General features: G+C 26.5%; 1 protein-coding gene across 5 annotated transcripts; it reads right to left on the bottom strand.

Annotated features, from left to right (window-relative positions):
• Window positions 1-5,954: 5,954 nt before the first annotated feature.
• LOC113556350 lies at window positions 5,955-15,486 on the bottom strand. 5 transcript variants are annotated; one of them, XM_026961226.2, is made up of 15 exons: window positions 15,123-15,486; window positions 10,840-11,020; window positions 10,531-10,761; window positions 10,332-10,467; window positions 9,776-9,978; window positions 9,484-9,705; window positions 9,313-9,372; window positions 9,064-9,217; window positions 8,920-8,998; window positions 8,161-8,414; window positions 7,491-7,594; window positions 7,151-7,330; window positions 6,844-6,998; window positions 6,549-6,768; window positions 5,955-6,487 (listed from the first exon to the last, which is right to left on the bottom strand). In XM_026961226.2, the coding sequence occupies exons 1-15, from the start codon at window positions 15,167-15,169 to the stop codon at window positions 6,101-6,103; spliced, it is 2,613 nt and encodes an 870-aa protein (XP_026817027.1). In that variant the 5' UTR covers window positions 15,170-15,486; the 3' UTR covers window positions 5,955-6,100. The 5 variants fall into 5 exon arrangements, with proteins under 5 accessions (XP_026817027.1, XP_026817030.1, XP_026817028.1 ...); XM_026961229.1 differs by lacking the exon at window positions 15,123-15,486 and adding an exon at window positions 14,809-14,997; XM_026961227.2 differs by lacking the exon at window positions 15,123-15,486 and adding an exon at window positions 13,686-14,056.
• Window positions 15,487-15,581: the final 95 nt, after the last annotated feature.

Here is a 15,581-nt window from a genome sequence, read left to right as displayed (position 1 = left end):
TTGTAAATATTCACTTAAATATTAATGTTGATATCACCAAAGTCATGTAGGTACAAGTTTTCAAAAACCAATAAAAAAAAAATTATAGCACATTATATTTCGCCTTATAATTTTGGATCTATATGTTTATATAGGTACTTAACTGTTTACAATTATTTATAACATATTCATTTTTACGAGGAACTTAAATAAGTGTTTTTTTCTAATGCACCAATACTTCTTATTTATAAGTTGAAACACATTATTTATTATTAATGTAAATAAATATCCAATTCAACAGTCCTATTATATTATAATTATTATATAACATGAGTACATGACGATGACGTTCGTATTATAATATGTCCCCCCTAATAAATTCCATAGATCCATGGCTATATATATGTTTTTAAATTTAGTGTAATAAAATCGTAAGCAACTAGCAAGAAGAAAGAAAAAGGGCAAATAATATAACAACTACGATATATAGTCAAAACATCCAGCAACAGAGTATAGTTGTAACGATGTTCTGTCGGCATATAATAAGCTGCAGATCATCTTCAACCGCAATGCTTTCTACAAATACCCAATATACAGATCAAAGCCTTAATTTCATTAAGAATAAAATATTGTCGAATTAAAGTTCATTTTTTTGTTTTTATTGTTCCTACATTTCTAATCTTAATATAAACCTCTAATTGAAATTGCAATAAAACAAAGCAATTTATATAATATTATGACGTATTACAAAATTATTACTATAAAATTTAATAGCGGCCCAATCTCCGGGTCTACCTATTATAAATGTAAATTGTTAGTGCTCCAATTACCATATACCTTTTTTTTAAAAGGTGAATCGTATAAAACAGTTATAACATTTATTCAATCCGCTGACTTGTTCTTACTTATAATAACAAGAAAAAATTCTGTAGTTGTATAACAGTGATTTAATTTTTTTTCGATCTGTAACATCTGTTGTCTGTATAAATGGTAGTTTATATTTTATAAAATAAATTAATAAGAATGTAAGTTATTGTATCGAATTGCAAAAATAAAAAATCACTAAAGCAAAAATGATAAACATTACAAAAATACAAATAGAAACATTTCAAACCCGCATATATTATAATATGCTCATATTAATAGCTATCATAAATCAATAATAATAAAAAATAAACTATAATAAGTATGAAGTAGCTTATATAGTAACTATTATATTTTAAACATAATTATAAATGCTATAGCGTTAAGATAATGAGTATCGAAAAATATTAATTTCCCACCTAGATATAATAACATTTTAATAACTTTCTGATGAATCGAAATTTAATGACTTGTTTAACATTATTCAATTCGCTTATCTCCACATTTTCATCCAGCTCAGCTGTAAATTGTATTAATATGAATCACAATAATATTATTAATACATTTTTTTATCTACAGTCAACAATAGCCAATATAGGTATTGTATTATTTTATGTGTGACAATTAAAAATAATTTTAAAAACATATAAAATATAAATGCATCAGTGAATATGTACAAATGTGGCAAATACACCAAAAATTTTTGCGAAGTCCAATTCCAAATTTATTACTAAGTATATTACATAATTTATAAAAAATATAATGACTTAGATTGTAAGGATTACAAACAATACAAACGCATCTTTATTCCACTTAAACATCGAAATTCATATGTTAAGTAAGTGAAATACACGTAGTGGCGTATTCAGAAGGGACACAGAGCCATGCCTCCTCGTTGGCCGTATTTACTATTTTATGTTTTAAAGATTTATATTTATTTGTATACTTGAACGCATATGACAATATGTCACAAAAAAGGACCAATAAAATTGCAAATCACAGATTGGTCAAAATAATTGTATACAATTGTTATTGTTGTTTTTACATACTTATAATTTTGTTTGGACTAAAACACCCGTTTTTATCATTAAATTACTATTTATTATTATGTACTACGTACTACATATATATCAACTTAATGACTGACAACATAAATTATTTGCATTAAAAACATTAAATATTTGGTTTATTTTCTTTTTTCTTTTTGGTACCTAGTAAATGGTGTATAAATGTATAATATGATAAAATTTTTAGACAGTGTAAGTATAATATTTAACTATAATATTTGATTAAAATATTTAATTTAAGTATAATCTTCGATAAGACGATAATAACTAAATATGCATTTTTACCCACGAAAAAAACGTTTAATATGCTATTCTTAAAAAATGTATCCAAATATGTAAAAATATTCAAAAAAAAAACAATAAAAATGAACTTATTAGGTTATGAAACTAATTTATAGCTCACCTAGCTATAAATAGAAGGCATAGACAAAAATATGCAAGTCCTATAACTTCTCGTATTCCCTACTAATCACAAAACAAATTTAATATAATTACAATATTTACACTTATTAATGCAATTACTTTTAATCAATCTGAATTAAAGTCGATAACATTGTTTAAATCATTAACATTCCAATTTCCAGCACATCAACATTATTATAGATGTAAGATACTTAAATGATGTTCTTGTCTCTATGTTTTTATCTCGAATTTCAAGTCCTTGTTAATCAAAAATCTGAATTGACATAAATATTATGTATATTGTATGATAAAGCCACTAAAATTCAAATCGATTTATACTTTATAAATGTTCAATGTTGTACAAAAATTTAACATCAAATTACAAGCAAAAATTATAAAAATAAACAAATAAAAATACAGTGTTATGGGAGTATCTGGGTTTTATTGTAGATACCTATCTCAGCTTACAAACTAATCTATGTACGTATCTCGCTTTTTCGAATTCGATCGAAATGGGCATATGCTTGTGGAAGATTGGATATAGTATTTAGTATAATTTTAATTAACTTTCTAAACTTTCCTGATACCTCCAAGAACAATACCCGAAATTTCCATCTAAATCATTCGATAATAGTAGTTGTTGAGACGTTGAGTAGATATATAAACAACAAACGTTAAACATACATTAATTAATACAGTGAAATCTCTTTATAATAAATTTGAAAGGACTAAGAGATTTCTTTCATTATAGAATTTTCATAATAGAGAAGGTACACAAATTATATAATAGGTTATTAATTATTATAAAATATAAATCAAACCAAATTATAATGTAATATTTACGTATTACGTCTTTTATAGATTTTTTCGTTATAAAGAATTTTCACTGTATACTCGTATATGTTATTTATATACACCTCTTTTATTTCTGTAACTAATGGCATCCCCATTTAATACAAATTAAAAACATGTTCGATTTTCGTTCGCTATAACAATCTATTTATGAGTTTAAAAACAAAGCTATAAATATACCCTGAAACTCAAAAAATATGTGTGAAAAATTTAGTTTTGTAAATTCCAAATGCATATGATATGTCTCATAGGCGCAATTTGAGTTTTAAATTTGGGGACCTATTATAATTTGCATGTGTGTACTGTGTGTATAGTGTATGCTCTTTGATTCTAAGATATATAAAGATGGAAGGGGATATATATAAACCATTTTGGAGGGCTTAGCCCCCAAGCCTCCCTCAAATGTGCTTATTGGTGAGCTCCATCCAACAGTAGATTTATTTTTATATGATAATATATATATATATATATTTGAAAAACTATATTAAATATCCAATTTTTACAACCAAGTACAAATATAAGTACCTATATACGAGATACGGGATAAAAACAATATTGAAGTTACGTGATCAAGGAGCCTTCCATTAATTCCATTTGCCATTAGTGACACTTAGCTTGAGATTTGCATTAGAGGATTACCGACGTATACGTTAGAAGGTATATACTATGTTTTTTTTAAATTTGTGACGGGGAATTCCAGGGAATTATGAAATATGTATGTCTTTTATCAGAGGATTTTCATGGTTTTCTAATCGATTAAAGAAACGTTTATAAAAAACTCTAATAATTTTTTCAGCTATTATTTTGATGACAAAATCTGTGTGGATGGTCAAGTTAGAAATAAATGGTGGTGCATTAATAATTTTGCCAAGTTTAATATTTTGGAAAACTTGAATAAAAGTATATAAGATAATAAATATTGATAAAAAAATGTCATGGGGAATATATTATATATATTCCAGTTATTCCACCATCGCCTATCACCATTCACCAGTCACCACCACTGTCCCTCCATGGCTCCATGATACCTGATCTTGAACTTTTACTTTCCATTCTTGCACTCTTATAGGGTTTTAACTGTTTTTAGATCTCCTATTATGTGTAGCCATTAATCACCTCTTCCGTGGTCAGCCTCAGGGATTTCAATTCTATTAAATGTATACTAATTACATCACTAATGGTATTAAATGCATTTACATATTTATTTCCCTCCCTAACTCATGCAAGAACATTGCAAATTTAAGTTCAGCACTGCAGTAAAACTAAATACCAATCTAGTTTTATTAGCTTTAATATTAATGTGCATTGGACTTTGGACTAATCATACAATTTATAGGTAAGAATATCATATAAATCTAAGGCAGGGATGGCGAACCTTTAATTACTCCGCGTATCAAATAAAAATGTTGGTTGGATTTTATTTTATTTGCGTGTAAACTAATTTGATGACCCTGCTTTTTAACTTAAAAAATGCCTACATCCTTGGTTTAAATTTTCATTTGAACAGTTGCACACGTCATAGGTTCGTCATCTTTGATTTAAAGCATCTTATATAAACTTTTATTAATATTTTAATAGCATATTATAGCAATTTATGAGCATTTTAAAATTGTAATAAAGTACATAGTTTATTTTAAAATTAATACAATAATAAAAGCTCATTAGATGCACAAGATAATATTCTCCAATAATTCCGAATTTTATAATCCACTTAAATACACAAAATAATAACAAAAAATCAATTCTGTTGAACTCGAATTTGCTTTGTGGTATACTGGTATGTGTATCAGAGAATAGGTATATTACTGCTCACAGAAATTAGGCTGCATGGAGTTAGGCCTCAGAAATTAAAATTGGGTTATCTTGAAAACTAATTGGTTACAAATAGTTGCCAAACTTTTAGACTAGTGACTAGTCCAGTCAATTAGTCAAATTCATGGTAATGAGGGGCAACTACATATATATCCATATAGTAGAATATAAGTATACATATCAGTGGCATAGCAAATTTAAAATTTTTTAGATTCTAGTCTAATTTTTCACCCACCGACTTAGAACCCAATACTACATGTAAAAAATATTTATAAAACTAGTTGATACTAAATTATTATTCATTCACCGTTACTGGCATTAATCTACATTCAGTAGTCACCACTTATTAAAAATCCTTGAGGTAGTGTCCATTCAATTACCCAATTTGCAATCCCGCTGTTAACTACAATAGTGTTTTTTTTTTTTTATTAAATAATACATTTACACATTACAGCAGTAATAAATAAACAAAAATGTATTTGTATACAATATCATAAATATAATGTATTAATACTTTTAATCACCGTGTACAACAGATAAATAGGTATCGTATTATATATAATGAAGCAAATATTTCAAAAATAGATAACAAAATTAAAGCTACATAACTCAAAATATACATAACAGCATAAATTTATGTAATTTAGCTCTACTTATTTTGTAATACTCAACTATGATATAACAATAATAAAATAAAGCACTCGGGTACATAAAAAAAAAAATATTATTTCATAACTTAAAAAATAAAATCCTATTTTAACTTACAAAATAAATCACTTATATTTATATTATGAACTAATATAGTAATGTCGTTGATATTTATCAATATTAATTATCCCTTAAAATAATTAGACATTTTCACTAAATTAAAATTTTAAAAATCTATTACATTTTACCTAATTTTTTTGTAATAGTCTTAATAACTTAATAACAATAGTATTAGGATTTCAACTACAAAAAACAAATCAGTCATTGTTATTAAATTGTTTACTAATAAGTAATTACATAAGTGTATACAACATTATACAACATAAATACATCATATTAACATTTTTTTGAACAATAGTCCAAGTATAGATAATTTAAGAAGGATAAAGTTTAACCATTATTAAATAATCATCAAATTAAAAATAATTTATATTATTTATTCTTTGGTCCACGTCAAAACGATGTCTTTGCCTAGGATCTCCAGGAACCATTGGTTTCCTGCGTGGATCATTTGGTACCGCCATCATTTGTGGACACATTATAGGTGGTGGCATATGCCTCATATCACTATCCATAGGGCGTGGTTGTAGTGGGTTAGGTGTTGGTAGAAGTGGAGCACGAATAGCTGATGCACAAGTGTTAACATCTTGTTGTGGTTTTCTAGGATCACGAGGAGCACTTTTTTGGGTCACCGCTGCTGGTCTAACAGTAACTGCACTAACAGTTGAAGGGGCATTTTGAATAAACATTGGATCCCTTGCTGCTGTTATGCTACGTCGAAGTCGTGGATCGTCAATTCCCATCTATATAAAATATGCAAATTTGGTAAAATAGTTCAATTAAAATGATGTTAATTTTATTTACCGTAGGTGGAATTTTAGAATAGTCGGGTACAGAAACTTGGGCTGGAGACATATGATATTTCATTGGTGGATGACTATCAAGAGAAGCATCTATCTCTGTAGCTGCTGCTACTGGAAATTGGAATGGCAGTTGTCTTAGATCTACATCTGATTTTCCTAATTCCACAGCACAGCTATCGTTAGCAGTAGGGCTAGCAGGAGATTCTTCAATTATATTTTTTCTGCAATTACAAAAAAATTGTATTAATACAGAACTAAAATTTTTTTTTGATTAAAATGATGTGATGAAAATATACTTTTCTTGAATAGTTTCTTCAAAATTATATGGTTGTTCCAATGCTGGTAAATGAAATGGAGAAGGTTGGTCTATTGTTGATTTATCTACGCACGCTTTTATGGTATTCAGGAGTTTAGCCATATCATCACTTATAGTAATTTTATCAAGATTAACCTGTTCAAATATAAATTATAAAATATTATATACCACAATTCATAAATTAAATGTTGTACTCAAAGAAACTAATATAGCTACACAAATATAAGTATCAATAAGTTACAATGGTTATAACTTTTTAAACAATTATTCTAAATAATATTACATACTTGTTCAACTTTTGATGAGTTTGACTTAGATGAAGAATTTATTGGTGACTGTTCTTTTTCTTCATTTTGTAAATTATTTAATTTATTATTTATAGGAGTAGAAACTGAATTTTCTGAAACATCACTCGAATAATGTTCCTCTTGACTATAACGATCTTCACTCATATCTGTTTCATTATACTATAAACAATTACCATAAAAAAAATTAATCTCAGTTTTAAATTTATTATTTTTATTATTAAATTAATTATTTGAATACTGTTTAACTTTAATTATTATTCATCTAAGAAATTTCATCGTATATACAAGAGTTTATATTTAAGAATACATAAAAACTTACATATTTTTGATGGACTTGAATTCGTTTTAAAAGTTCTTTCTGTTTTTTTGGTAACAATTGATCTTTTACATCACTTTGAAATTTTTCTTCATCAATAACAAGATCTAAAATATATTTTAAAATAAATTATAAAACCATACAGTTGTTTCAATTTAAAATAATGAAAGTATACATTTTTAATTAACAAATAAATATTGATTATCCTACTCATCTCAGAAGACATGTGTAGTCCATATAATCAAAAATTTCAGTATTTATAAGTGCAATGAATTAGAAGAAAATCTTAAGAATATTATTTTAGTTTCTATTATGAATTAAATAAAATTAAAAATTAAAAAACCATATTGGCTTCTAAAATAACATTGTGAATTATCACATTAATAAATTATCTCAATTCTAAATTCTAAATATATCGAAGTAACTTAATCATTATATTAAATTGTATGATTATTATTTCATCATTAATATTAATATGTGATTTGGTAAGTTGAGCATTATATATTACGTTTGTTATAAAATAAAATATGAATAAGTTTTTTTTTTTCTTTTGGCAGCCCTTAGTTTTTTAATAAATTTATAAATTGGCCTGTCAACTACAAATGTTTAGAGCACTTTGATGTATATTAAGTATTAAGTAAATAATAATGAGTTATTTTATATTTTTACTTGCCATTAAATTCATCATCATCGCTTAGATCATCTAATAAAGGATGATCATTGGTCTGTATCGATAAGTCTTCTTTACGTTGTCGGTTTTTTTCTATTCTTTTTTCTTCATGTCTTTCTTCTCTTTGTTTCTTCTTCATTTCCTTTTCTTGTTTTTGTCGTTCTTTGTTATCTTTGTGTTTCTGATATTTCCTAGGTTTATATATTGGACGATTATTTTGAAGCATACTTGGTACTGGTTCAACATCATTAATTTCACTAAAATCACAGATTATATTTTTATATAGCTAAAGGTAATAATATTTAATCAAAACATTCACAATACACATTGTCAAGTCTAATAGTTTAGCAAGAATTTCATAATCTATCTCTCTAACTATATAATTTGAAATTAATTTGTTTTGAACTGATTATTTGAGTAGAACCAATTTTTTATTGAATTTACTTAATATTATTAACGTATAATGAACTTGAAATATTTTAGAACTTTTATTCTACCAACCCATCCACTCAAAATCCAATAAAGACATTTGCTGTCATATTTTCAACTACTTATTGTAGAAAATTTTAAATTATTATCCAATGACCATTATTCACAATTTATATAAAAAAAACTTTGTAAAGCCACTGGTACAAAGGATGAAAACTAAGCCTATATTAATCATATCCTACTCATTTATTATTGATTGTACCATTGGTTGATACCATTTAACTGTTGACACCTACTATCTTTAGATTTTTTTTAATTTTAAGTTATACTTACAAAGTGTCATCAACCATAGGCTCGTCTCGAGAAGGTGATGGCATTGGTGTACTACTGTTATTGTTATTATTATTAGCCTCTAGAAGAAAAATATAATGTTTTTATACATATTTAATAAATACATAAAAAATAATTATTTTATACCTAAATCTTCATCTGTGTTTTTGTCAGTGCTTTTTAATTCAGGAGGTACAGGTATTTGCATCTCCAATAATGATGGAATTTTGCTCTTATCATTTTTAGATACAAAATTAATTTCTGTAACTGGTGGTGGTTTTGGTTCTTCTTCAAAATTGTTCTGAAAATAGAATATCAATTTAATAGTAATTTATGTAGGATGAAACCCAAAGTTATTAAAAATTAAATTAAATATAAATTTAAAAAAAAAATTACCTTAAAATCTTCATTTTCATTTTCATACTCTGGTGGATCGTAACGTAATTTTCCAAAAGACTAAAAATATATAAACATATTAACGTGTTAATAAGTATTTTTTTATTGGGTAATTCATTAGGTTCTTTGTTTTAAATCAATGTTATTATTAATTATATATTAATATATTACCTTCAATAATTTTTTTTTTTGTTCTTCGTCGAGTTTGGCATGGCTAAACCGACAATTTACACCTGAATAGCATTTCATACCAGTATGATAATATTTACAAGGAAACTCGCTATGCATAAATGTACACCTATCCTCTTTACTACAACAATCCATTAAATAAAATTTGCACAGTTCCATTTTTCGACCATTTGGTTGTTGATGAGAATAAGTACAATTATTTTCCTATAAAATAAAATATTAATGAGATAAATAAAATTTCTAATTATAATATATAATTCTTATCAAATTTTACTTTAAGACATTTTCCTTGAAGAAAATATTGACAAATTTTTTCTTCATCTTCAGATCGTTTATTTTTCATGCCTGAACCTGCAATCATTCGTCTTTTCATAGGCATACCTCTATTGCGTCTATCCATATCGTTGCCACCACCGCCTCGTCTTCCTCTACCTCTGCGGCCAAAGTTATTCAAAGGACGAAATTCTTCTTCATTTTCTATTAAAATATATAAATTTTATATTGAATAATGTAATATAAAACATAAATTAATATAAAATTAATAACAATTATACACACAAAATTTTACTTTTACAAATATAATAAAATTTTTTAGAATGTAATAATTAATCCTTAAGTTATACAATGTTGTATAAATTTGCATATTAATTTTAATTGTTATTAATAATATGATAGTCATCTATGGTTAACATAGTACGGTCATGAAAATACATCTTTATTTTAATCAAAAATTATAAAAATTAAATAAATCTTGAAATAATTATTTGAGGATTCTAATACAACTAATTAAACATATTATGTGATGTATAAAATTAAACAAAATAATTTACCAAATTCCTGAGGAAATGACTCAAAATTAGATATGTCAGGACTATTGGTTCCTCTTGCATATGACATTTCTTCATCATTACCAGTCTCAATAGGTTCCATTGGTGTCTCATTATTTTTTCTTCTATTAAATAAGCCCTATGATAAAAAAAAAAATTAAGATACAAAAATTTGATGCCATTAATTAGCACAGTTGCTTACATTTTGATTATTTCTCAACATGGGTTGTTCTTTTTCATCATTCTGATCAAATCTTCGTCTTTTACGTCTAGGCCTATCATCATCCATTTGATAGCTAACATCTCTTTTCATTAAAGCCCCTTTATTTCTAGGGAATCTATCTCTGGGTCTACTATTATTAAATCCAGAAAAATTTTTATGTAAAGGAGTGTGTATCATTTGTTGATGGGACGACTGTTGAGGTCTCTGTTCCTAATAACATATACAAAAAAAGAAATTAAATCTTTATATACAATTAATTATAGTTTATTTCATTGTTTTGTTACTTACCATTTCCCATGGAGGTTCAAAATCTTTTTCTTTTCCACCCTCTGCAATACGATTTTCTTTAGATGCTTTAAGCTCTGTATTTTGTTCAATTGATTCACCCATTTCAGTATCATCTTCTTCATCAAAAATCTCTCCATCCTCAAGGTCTTCATCAACCTCATTTTCGCAACTATTACCATTACTAAAATAATTAAAAATATTTTAGTTATAATTTTTACTAGTAGTATTTATTATAGTTTTTTATTTAAAACATTTATATAAACAATATTAACAATAATAAAAAAAAACAGTATCAGGAACATATTGAGTCAAAACATTAATGTATATTAGGTGCATATACAACTATAAATAACCAATATAAATCTACTGAACACAGAAAAATTGTTTAGCTTTTATTTATTTGTTATTGTTTTATAAATATGTAACTATAAAACTATTAATTGAAATAGGTTTAAAATTAATTATTAGAAATAATTAATAAAATTAATATTATAAAAGCATTATATAATAATCTTCAAAAGAATTATAGTTCAATTTTTTCTAAGAATTAAGTAAAGATAAATTGTCCGCCAAAATATCTATTAGGTAGGTAATACTAAATATTAAATTGATGGAATCCTAATTGTTGGCTACTTGATTATATTATTAAGATGATTATAATAACTATACAATTTTAGGTAAGTAAATGAGATAAATTAATTAATAGCTTTTTAGTTTTGTTAATATTTGTAATACTCTATAAATATACTTTGGAATATTAGGTTTATTTTTAATGTTAATTTCGTTGTATTATTTAAAGTAATTTTAAATTCAAATTTCTTCTTAGTATTTAATTCTATTGTAATATTGTAATATTAAGAATTAACAAAAAATTCCTTTTACAATTTATTTGAAGTCATAGATAAAAATAATATTAATTAGGTACTTTTTTTTAAATGTATTTTTTATTAATTGTAATACAAAAATTTTGATTTAATATTAATTATGGCGAAATTAAATATAAGCATGTAGAATGAACATATTCGTAAAATTAAACATTTCTATTGTAAACTGAAAATATCTACAGTGATTTTTTTTACATATTATGTAAATCTATAAAATAAACATCGAGGTATTAGGTATAATCGATATTTGATTATCTATATTACGCATAAAGAAATGGGAAATAATAGTATGTTTAAAATGATTTCGGATAGTACTTGACACAATGGGTATAAATATGTTTACAATATTACATTTTCGCATATATCAAATATGTGTACACCAATGGAAAATAAGATCAATATTCTAGAGATTTTAATCCACATCTACATAAATCGGTTGAAACATAACCAAATTACTCTAGTGTTAATTAAAGATTAAAAAAAATAATAAACTAATGCTGAAAATTGGACGAAGTTTATATTATATATTCTTACTCATGCAAAACTTTTTCCATTTTAAGATTCTGCCGATCAATGATTTAATTACATTTTTTTAATTTCATTAAATAAATAAATTAACATACTGCATTTGAGATGTTTTTAATTGTTTCAATTTAAACACAAATGTTATGACAACATATAATTCTGCATAGTAAATATAATATAGTATTATATAGTATAGCCAGTATAAGTAACAAAACTATCGAAATTGAATTAAACATTAAAATAAATTAGAAAAAATTACTACGGTATACATTCCATTTTTCAATTATATTGAAAAAAATGAAATACGATTATATGGATAAATCGATAAACATTCAAAAACAAATGATTTATGTATTTTTAATAAACTATATAATACAAATATCATTGTTAATAGATACACCTGCTAATGTGAGACACTTATAGAAATCATCGTATGTTGCTATATTAATTATTATTTATTATTTATTAATAAATATCTAAAACTAGTTTTAAACGAATAAAATGGAATATGGATAGATAAAATATAATTAATAATAATGTTTTTTTATATTTATAAGAAAATGTAATAATATTAATACGCAATATTAGCAAGACTATCGACCAATTTTTATCCATTAAGATACCTACTGCATTATACTGAAAATCATGATTTAATGACCGACGCAGGTTCAACAAAATGGCAACAACGCAAATCACTGTGCAATGTGCACTGAATAATCCATTAAATTGACTTTTAAAGTTCTTACATTTTAACGTATTTACAAAAAATATGCACTGTACACTTTGACCAAGTATGATATATTATTTACGTAGGCAGTTTAGCGTACGCAGGGAATTTTAAGAAATAGAACAGCTATAATAAATTCTAGTTTTGCTTTAAAAATTTCAATGAATATAATTCCGATGAAACAGAAATCAGAATGTATAATATGTACAATATAAAATATGTCAAGATCATAATTCGTACTATATAATGAAAATATAACACTACTGCAATTAAATATTATTGAAGATAAACTTTTCGATAATTTAATGAGCGAACTACTACATAACTATAATAAATAAAATAAGCATTCAAATAAATAAAATAAACTAAATAATATGTACTTTCAAAACGAAACAGAAGATCATCTGATCAAATATAGGACACGGTGAGTCATTACTATACCTTAGTCACATGCATTGATTTTACATTAATAAAAAACAAACTTAATAATTTTTTATCGGAAATAATCTATTATTGTCGGGCGAGTGAAAGTAGATAAAAATAAAACAAATGAAATAGGTAGGTTCTTGAGTACGGCCGAAGTAGTATAATATAATACAGTAACGCGAATATTAAGAAATTATCTATTATTTATACAACTTAGTTTTATCGATTTATTAATATTGCATTATAATAATTATTATGATGTTATTATGTTATTATACTGATACCTTAGAACAATTTGTTGGTCTAGTACCATGGTGTGTATATCTAATAATCAAATGTGTGATTCAATTATTATATTATTGTAATGGGATCTCCATGCAATTTATTATTACGATATATAACATTAAACCGTCATCGTTGTTATTTAACAACAACAACAATAATATTATAACACCGACGATTGCGATCGATGGTTGTCGGTAACAAAATTAACGAAAAACAAATCTAGATAATATATTATGTTAATGTGTTACGATAATAATAATAATAATTTTTATTATTATTATGAGCGTGTACGAACATAATATCAATATTATATTAAATGGGAAGAGTAGGTACGCGAATGAATATGGCGTGATGTTCGTCGTGGACGCCGCGCAACACATTACACGGCCGACGATATCGGTGCGTAAGGCGTAATAGATCTCCGCGTGAATGGGGTGAACGGGGCTGGGGGGCCCCCAGTCGGCGCGGCAGGCCAGAGACGAAAATTATTATTTTTACTGCAATTGCCATGTTTTACGGTAGGGGCGTCGCGCCGGTGGTATAGAAGCAGCGAGCAGCTGTCTGTCGCGATTTAACTGGGGAAGAAAGAGGGTACACCTCAGTGTTATGTAACATGTATAGTGCACACTCTCTACGACCGTAGTTGCGAGCGCGTGACAGAGAAGGAGAATTACGATCATCATTACAATAGTAGTAATAATAATAGTAATAATAATAATATTAGTATTAACAATGAAATAGCGTAGTAGTAGCAGTAGTAGTGGAATATTATTAGAAAGGTATGAGAAGAACTCGCGCCATTCGTAATTGGAAACAAAGCGGAAGAGAGAAACGGGCCGAGACCGAGTGAACATTTTTTTTTTATCTCAGTGGGGGGAGGGCGCGGTTAGGAAAGTTTCACAACACACGATGAACACGGATATAATATACACACGCACATATATATATATATATATATATATATGACATATATATATATGACATATATATATATGATACACGTATATACCGTAAACTCGTACTGAGAAACAAAAACAAGATGGCGGCGTCCAATCGATGCGCAAACCGATGGACGAAGAAGCCAGAAACTACAGAAATGTATATCGGTTTTTGATTATTTACCTTCGGCCGTTTTTAAAAAGCTTGGAATCGATTTTCGTTTCGTCGCAAAACCAATGAGATATCCTTGTCGATAAAATAAAAAAACTTACACGTTATTACTTCATCATATTATCCAAAACCCAAAAACACATAGGTACTTTGTTCCTGATACTGCAGATAAGTAGTTATACTGTATAGTTATAACCAAGAATACGAAGCTCATTAGTAATAAATTATTATAAATATAAATAATATATATATATATGTAAAAAAAAAATCGTTTCCCCTGATTAAAGGGCGCATCTTATTGACTTTTTTTTTATTGATTACTGCACCTTTCATCGAGTAAATTTGGCCCGTCAATATTGGTGACAAGGGCCATTTTATTGGAAGCTGTTTCGTCGCTTTCTTTGAGGACAGATTACCAAATGTACGTCATTCATTCGGTTCGACAAAAAAAAAATCTTTTCAAACGTAATTACGAAAATTTAACACTTTGTACACTTAAGTTAAATAATTTATATTTATATTTATGATTTTGGACTTATGGATAGTTAGATGATTATTTATTATAATGTTTTAATATAATATCGTTTCTACTACTTATTATTTAGTACTGTTTACTATTTAAATGCAGGCATCTTGAACATTCGACAATACAATCGATGCACAAACATTGGGCAGAGTTCCGACTTTTACGCGGCTTCACTTAAAATGTCGGTCGGTGCTCGGTCGGTCCGTCCTTGGTGGCCGCGGAATGCTGCGTTCACCACCGCGCGCGCACACAACGCCAG

Source organism: Rhopalosiphum maidis, chromosome 1 (assembly GCF_003676215.2).
Source record: "Rhopalosiphum maidis isolate BTI-1 chromosome 1, ASM367621v3, whole genome shotgun sequence".
Taxonomy (NCBI): Eukaryota; Metazoa; Arthropoda; class Insecta; order Hemiptera; family Aphididae; genus Rhopalosiphum; species Rhopalosiphum maidis.
The sequence above is the reverse complement of the archived record's forward strand: the minus strand, read 5'-3'. Positions and strand labels throughout refer to the sequence as shown.